Genomic DNA, 8,496 nt, shown 5'->3' on the forward strand with positions numbered 1-8,496 from the left:
GAAACGCTAGCTTTGAACGTTAGATATTTGAAAAAAGGGAAACAAAAAAAAATAAATGGGGACATTTTTACGAATAGTTGTCTTTTGTGTACAGCTAAGGGAAAGATTCAACCAACAATAAGGAAAGAAAGAGAGGCATGTGACTCTCCATGTCCCTGTTAATGGAAAGAAAGAGCGAAAAACAGAAGGGAATATGTAAATTTATGTAGAAAATTAAGGACCGGATTAAAGGCACAATCACTCTCTCTTTTTGGCCTGCCTCCTTGGACTTTGGTCTCTCTCCTCCTTGTACAAACACTTACAGGTTGTCACACACAAAGATAAAAACCAGATTCGAAGTGTCTATCTACTTACTTCCTGTAGGGACGAGAAAAACTATGGAAAATATGGAGTCTATGAGCAATGAAGAGGGGAGGACTGATCAGTTTCCGGTGGGAATGAGGGTCCTCGCCGTGGATGACAATCCAACCTGCCTTCGGAAACTCGAGGAGTTGCTGCTTCGATGCAAGTATCATGGTACTTCTGACTCTTTGCTTCTGTCTTTTTTTTTCTTTTTGTCTGTTTTTGCGTACGGGCATGATCGCATCATAGTGAGATGTTTGGTTGATTTGATTTGATTTGATTTTTGTCAGTGACGAAGACGATGGAGTCAAAGAAAGCTTTGGAAATGCTGAGAGAGAAGAGCAATATGTTTGATCTGGTGATAAGCGATGTAGAGATGCCTGATACAGACGGCTTTAAGTTACTCGAGATTGGTCTCGAAATGGACCTTCCTGTCATCAGTACGGTCTCTCTTTTCATTCCTTTTCATCTCAGCTTATAGCCTTTCTCTAAATCCTTTTGTTTTGTTTTTGGTGTTCTTAGTGTTGTCAGCGCATAGTGACTACGACACTGTTATGAAAGGGATTATCCACGGCGCGTGTGATTACCTCGTCAAGCCTGTTAGCCTCAAGGAGCTTCGGAACATATGGCAACACGTTGTGAAGAAGAACATCGGCACTTACAAAAAAATCATCGGCGGCCCTTCTCGCCACCTCCTCCCCTCTTCCGAATCCGCCCCGAGCGGCAGCAGGAAACGTAAAGAGAATGTCCAAGAAGACAGCGGTGACAACGGAGACGACGACAGTGACAGAGAAGAGGAAGATGGTGATGGGAGCGAACAAGACGGAGACGAGTCATCCAACCGGAAGAAGCCTCGTGTTGTTTGGTCACAAGAGCTCCACCAGAAGTTCGTCCATGCCGTTCAGCAATTGGGCCTCGACAGTGAGTAAACCTCTCTTTCACGTTTCCTTGTGTGTATGTGATGTTTTGATGCATAGTAGTAATATGGCCGTAGTAATATTTGTTTTTTCTCTCCTGGTCTCAATTAACAGAAGCTGTGCCCAAAAAGATACTTGATTACATGAACATAGAAGGTCTAACTAGGGAAAACGTAGCCAGCCATTTGCAGAAGTACAGACTCTACTTGAAAAAGTTAGACGAAGGTCAGCAGCAGAACATGTCTCATGATGCATTTGGGAACAGAGATTCATCTTACTATCACATGGCTCAGCTTGAAGGAGGACTCAGAGATTATTCTTCCACAAGACATCTCTCAACCTCCTCCCTCTTAGCCCGCTCCAGTCTCTCCAAATTTCATCCCTCCGTGTATTCATCGCTTAACCTCCAAGGATCAAACTCCTCCCCCGGCTTCATCCAACAGGGGGGGCATCACCAGAACTCAAGCAGCTCGGCTAATCCGTTCGGAACATATCACAGTCCTCTGCTGGCAAGATCTCAGTCTCCTCTAGAGCCCCTCCAGTTTCCTAGAAGCAAGTGCTCTCCATACATGGGAGATTTTAAAGGGATAGGGGACCGAGGAATCGGCGGCACTAGCTTCCTTGATTCTCGGATGACATTTGGCAGCTCTAGCTCCTCTTTGCCTAGTGCTGCTTCAACCAACAATCTGATGATGCAAGAGAACTTTACTCACAATCTGCATGGTGCATCTGATGGGAACCAGTCTTGCCTTGATGGAGCAGCTCTGTCCAACTCTGCCTCCCTAAACACCGGCGTCAACGGCTTATCTAGTTTTCCTAGCTGGCAAGGGAATCTGAGAACAACTAGATTCCCATCACACTCTTTGCCGCTGAACCATGCTTTTGGTCAGGATCAGATGACATGTGGAGTGACCGGTCTGGGAGATTATAACACATCTTTGGTGTCCGCAGATAATCATGCTGGAGTAATGCAGTGTGAGCCTCCGTTTCTTGGTGACTTCATGCACAACATGAATAATCAAAAATGGGAGGAACAGAACTGCACCATGATGAACAACAACAACTCATTCGGTAACGTTGACTATCCCTTGCAAGCGGCGGACAACAACATGGTTTTCAGGGATCACAATGCGACCAGAAGCAAAGGTTTGGATGATTCATCACTGATGATGAGTCCAGTAGAGGACAGTGCAACGACTCTCAACAGTCGAGAGTGTGTGGGAAACCTTGCGATGATGGATCCTGAGATGAGGTCGGCGAAGCTAGAGAATGATCTTGTTGACAACCATGTATTCGATGATATAATGAATGAGATGTTGAAACAGGTAAAGTTAAAACAAAAATTACGTTTGTTTGGTGTGATTGGACTGTAAGGTAGAAAATGAAAGTTGGTTGTTGTGTTTTGTTTTGTTGCAGGACGAGAATAACGGAATGGTGTCAGTGGCTGCTAGGTTTGGACTTGATTCGTTTCCTCCTCCTTAGTTCTCATGGCCTTCTCTACCGGTTGCACCATTCATTGTTGTCATTGCTTTTTAAATTTTTTTGTTTTTTTTTGTTCTCCACATTGTTTTATCTGATTATCAATAGAGATCACCTGACACACTGTACCAACAAATTTGGTACTCTCTTTTCTTTATTGGATATTTTAATTCTACAACTTTTATGTTGTTTGGGTTTGAAACTGAAGAAAAAAGAAAAGTAGTACGCCATTGCTTCTTCTCGTGCTTTGATGGAAGAAGCATTTGATTCACATACACATAACATGGATACACACCAACAGACATATAAGTATATAACCTACCTATTAAGAAGCCTCCTCGGTTTATTTCTGTTGAATGTGGTGGCTGTCATGTAAAAGAAACCATCTACGGCAGCTATTTCTTTGCAATGAGTCTTACTGTAATGGTTGGTCCCATAAGGACCCAAGATCAATCATCACACCATGTTAATTCAAAGATGAATTGGTTAACAAATAATATATCATAAACATTATTATGAATTGGTTAAAAATAATAATGTTCTTGGTTAACACCATAAATAATTTATTCTTTTTAAGCTTCCAAATATTTCTATTTTGATGGGATAATTATGATCCACCCTCGATTTCTGCAAAACTTTATAATATATTTTGTTTAATCCAAATTTTTGTAATTTCAACTCTAAATTTAAAGATTATATAATTTTTCTTTCGTATTTTTCGAGTTTTATTATTTTTTGCCGACGATGGTGATGATGGTTTGACTGTAACTCTAAAAGTTTAGCGGCAAAGTTCAACCATAGATGAATTGGTTGCAACTATAAAACTATAATTGTAGTATTTTTACAGGAATTTTTGTTATAGTTAAATTTGTTGTATCTATAAGTTATAGACCGTATGTGAAATATGTGATGTAAAAATGAAATAATTATTTTATCAATTAAATTGTTATATTAATATTTTCTTATAAATGATCAAATTTATTGTTATTTGAAATGTGATATGTAAATAACATTTATGTTATTTAAAATATTTTGATAATTTTAAAACACTCAAAAATAAATTAAATTAAATATTTGTAGATATTTTTAATTATCATTATCTAATTTATTTGATATTATAGATAATTTTTTTATTTTACGGATTGTATAGCCTGTAAAAAAGATTTAGGTTTTTTACTTAAAATACATAATAAAAAATTACTTTAGTTTTTTTGCTATATCTTTCAAAATAAAGTTAAAACATGATTGGTAAAAAAATTATAGAAATTTTATGTAGGTTTTAGTTTTTAAAAATAAAAGTACAATATGATTGATAAAATTTAGTGATTTAAAAATAAATAAAGCTAAAATAAAGAGATAAAACTGAACCATTAACCTACGATGTCTACTAAAAAAGTCTAGTTGAATTAGTTGGAAATAAAATATATATTTTTCTTAATATGCAAGGAAATCAGTATTTTAAAATAGTGTTAATATATCTTACCTATAAAGACATTCAGTTGATCAATTTACAATCAAGACAACTAATTCCTTCTGATTTATTTCCAAAACACTACAATAAACTTTAATTTTAACACAACTAAATATTTATGATTTTTTGTGTAATGTTACAATCTAGTTAATTGCACTATTATGAAAAATGTCTAATTTCCTTCTGATTTCTTTCCAAAACAACAATGAACTTTAACTTTAACACAATTAAATATTTATGATTTCTTAAAAATGTTTAATTGTATTAGAAGAGATTATGGGTGTTCAATCCGGATATCAGTTTGGTTTCGGTTCGTTTTTTCGGTTTTTTGGTATTTTGGTTAGTAAAATACAACTACCAATCTAAATCCATATTTACTTCGTTTCGGTTCGATTTATATACTGTCGGTTTTCGGTTTATTCGGTTTTATACCAACACAGTCATTTATTAAAAAATATTATATGTTTAAATAAAAGAAAAAATGCTTATACCATCTAATAAAATAATCAAGTTTAGAATTAAAATCAAAGTTCAAAATTTTGAATAAAAGTAAAAAGCTAAAAACAAAAAAGAAGCACGAAGCACTAAAGAATTTTTTTTCTATTCTTCCATATTTAACATTCATCAAATTCATGTTTCTTCGATTGAACACGAATCTCTGTTCATTTATAGATTAAAAAAGTTGTGAATAATTTCTACTAATTGTTGTGCATCAAATTTATAATCTTTATTTCAATTTAGTCAATGCTAAAATAAAACAAAAAATAAAGAAAAAAACTAAAAAAAATAAGAAGCATCGGTTGCAATGTTTTACAAATCATGACTTCTTTATTACTGTAAAAATATGGTAATAGTTATTAGCAAACAAATTAATTTATGATTTTCATATGTCGTTATAAAATATATACATATTTACATGTTTCTATTTTTATCGGTTTTATTCGGTTTTATCGGTTATATACTAAACCATATCATAATCCTACGATTTTTAGAAAATTACATCCATTCGGTTTGTATGGTATATACCAAATCCAAACGACATTGTCTATGTCGGTTCGGTACGGTTCGGTTTTACCGTACTGAACAGCCCTAGAAGAGATATCCACATTTTCGTTGGGGCGTTAAAATGGCAAAAGAAAGTCAAATCAAAGAGTGAATGTTCGGCTTTGCCCATTGTATTGTATTCTTCTACCTCCCACACAGAACAAAGAAAAAGAAACAAGACATTCGTGTCCTGCTCGTTTCTTCGCGTTGTATAGCTCATAGACGCTACTAGAAACATCTGCCCTACACGCTTCCCACGTGGCATCCTCTCTTTCCATTTATTATTGATATCTATTCTATTAATTCTCCAGCATGATCAGTGGGAAAACGGCCATTTCATACCCAACATATTGTAATATGTTCAATTCATACCCGACTTATATGGTCGTGCCAAAACATACCTGAACTTATATGATCGTGCCAAAACATACTCAATTTATAATTTTTCGACAAAATCATACACCAGTCGCCACATCAGCTGCCATGTCATCTACTTTTGTTCGTGTGGATACAATGTCAGCTAATTTTGCTGACGAATATGTCATGTGTATAAAAAAATTTTAAAACTAAATAATTTTCTTATAAAAATAACTTTTAGAAAATGTAAAATTTTATAATTTTTTATTATTTAGTAAAATTAACAAAAATAATTTAATTAAATTTTAATCTTATATAAAAGATATATTCGTAAATATTTTGATCATATAAAAATCGTCTTTATAAGAGTTATATATTTATTTCAATGATTCAAATCTAATGCTAGTGTTACAGACATGTTACTCTTGATTAATCATGGTTGTGTTAATCTAAATTTTTAAATATAAATAATATATCCATAATTAATAAAACATAAAAATGAATCATATTACGCTTTATTAATCATGAGTATGTTATTTATATTTAATCTAATTTTTTAAATGTAATAACATACCAATGATTAATAAAGCGTAAAAATAAATTATGTTACGTTTTATTAATCAAGTGTAAAAATAAACTTCTTACATTTTATTAATCATGGATATTTACATTTAAAAATAGATTAACAAAACCATTAATCAAGAGTAACACGTCCTCAACACTAACATTGCATTTGAATCATTACAATACATAAATAACTCTTATAAAAATTATTTTTGATAGGATCGGAAATATATCTTTTATATAAGATTAAAATTTAACTAATTAAATAACTTTTGTTAATTTTACTAAATATTAAAATTATAAATTTTACATTTAAAAAAAAAAATATTTTTATAACAAAATTATTTAGTTTTTTCTTTAAAATTATACATATGGCATATTCGTCAGCAAAATTAGCTGACGTTACATCCACACGAACAAAAATAGATGATATGGCAAGTGATGTGGCGACTGGTGTATGATTTTGCTAAAAAATTATAAGTTAGGTATGTTTTGACACGATCATATAAATTCAGGTATGTTTTAGCACATCCATATAAGTCGGGTATGAATTGAACATATCGCGATATGTTGGGTATGAAATGGCCGTTTTCCCCATGATCAGTTGATAAAATGTTGTATCCAATTAAATTTTTTATGCTTTACTAACTAATTGCCATTAGTCACATATACTATTACGTGACTTTGAGGTATTATTATAACTTCCACTTCACTTCACATATACTACTCTTCTCCTTTTTTATAACTTCCCTTTCTTACTTCCTAAATTCTAGGCCCCATTACTCTGTTTTTTTTTCAATATTGACTTTCATAAATTATTCTCATTTATACTAAACTAAATTCACATCTATTCTATTATATATGAGCAAAGAAAAAATACGATCATAAACTGTTCCATTAAAACATATATTATAACTACATCTAAAATTATTCACGATAAAATCATTGACAGCGAACATTTTCACTATTAGCACCATTGTTTTTTCTTCATACCCGATATCACTTTACTATATAGAACAACACCTACAAAATAATACAAGTCTGTATGTATAATATCATAATAGAAATACAACTATAGCTTTCGGGTCCAACAGTTCATGTATTGTAACTAAAATATAATTTATTCAAATATATTTTTGAATAATCAATATTCATAAATTATTTTCAAGAAATTATATATTTAAAGGCACATTTTAAATTGCAGATTATGTCAATTCTTTTCAGATTTTTTTGGGACAACCACATACAAAAACAACTAAAATAAATTATTTACATTTTTTACTCAAGCACTATGATATAAACTTTTTAAATAGAGATTTTCAAATCAAAATTATAAATGATTAAAAAAATTAAATAGTCACTGAAAATAGACAAGCGTGACCAATTGATAAATGATTAGTCCAATTATTAAGAACCACTCGAGTATATAGGTCATATTTAATAGAGTATAAGACTTGATTTTCGAGTCGATTTCGAATCGGGTTTTTTGGATACAAATATCTATTCTATTAAAACACAAGTATGACCAGTTGGTATAATATTGTATCTAATAATTTTTTTTATAAACTGATTTTAATATAACAGCATCTAACCATGTTTTATATTACTTTTCTGCCGGTTACTTTTCTTCCTGGGTAAACCAGTTGGTTTTATTGGTTTTTGATCCTACACACGATTCATGATCATCTGATATGGAAAGCAGAAACAAACAAAACCGGTTATTGAAAAAAATATGAGAACTTGGAGAATATGAACAGAGTACAAGTTCTGTTTATGTTACAAAGTAAAATATTTTTGGATAACATAATATATATATTTTTCAGATAACGATAATTTTTTAGATACTAATAAAAAAACATCTACTAAATATATATTTTACGGCCATATTTATCGGTTTAACTGTGGGTCTACATTCTGCTTATATCTAATTCATCAAAAAACCACATATATATCCCACTAAAAGAATTAATGTGTGAAATAGTTATGACATAAGTGTATAGTTATACAACATCATAAATTTAATACAATTATCAAAATATCTTACTAATAATTTAGAAAAAAACATTATGATTACAAAAAAACACATATTATAAAACTAAATTTCTTAAAAATATAAGACAAAAAATATACCCGCCCTTTTAAGGACGGGTCAAAATCTAGTGTTTCCTTAAATTAACATTCCAGAATCTTTTTGGTCAATATACAATGATGTCATTTGGGAAAAATATCATAAAATATCTGGTAATACGTTCATTATTAGGATTTGTTTCTTCACACGGTTTAGGTATAAAATATACTACTCACTCATACATCATTTTATGT

The 8,496-nt window shown here is 31.8% G+C and overlaps 1 protein-coding gene across 1 annotated transcript; it reads left to right on the forward strand.

Moving 5' to 3' along the window:
• On the forward strand, window positions 1-2,927 carry LOC108839800 (two-component response regulator ARR18). The gene is made up of 5 exons (XM_018612574.2): window positions 1-516; window positions 633-782; window positions 865-1,263; window positions 1,374-2,584; window positions 2,676-2,927. The coding sequence occupies exons 1-5, from the start codon at window positions 378-380 to the stop codon at window positions 2,739-2,741; spliced, it is 1,965 nt and encodes a 654-aa protein (XP_018468076.2). The 5' UTR covers window positions 1-377; the 3' UTR covers window positions 2,742-2,927.
• The last annotated feature ends 5,569 nt before the right edge of the window (window positions 2,928-8,496 follow it).

Source organism: Raphanus sativus, chromosome 2, assembly GCF_000801105.2.
Source record: "Raphanus sativus cultivar WK10039 chromosome 2, ASM80110v3, whole genome shotgun sequence".
In the NCBI taxonomy this organism is placed as follows: Eukaryota; Viridiplantae; Streptophyta; class Magnoliopsida; order Brassicales; family Brassicaceae; genus Raphanus; species Raphanus sativus.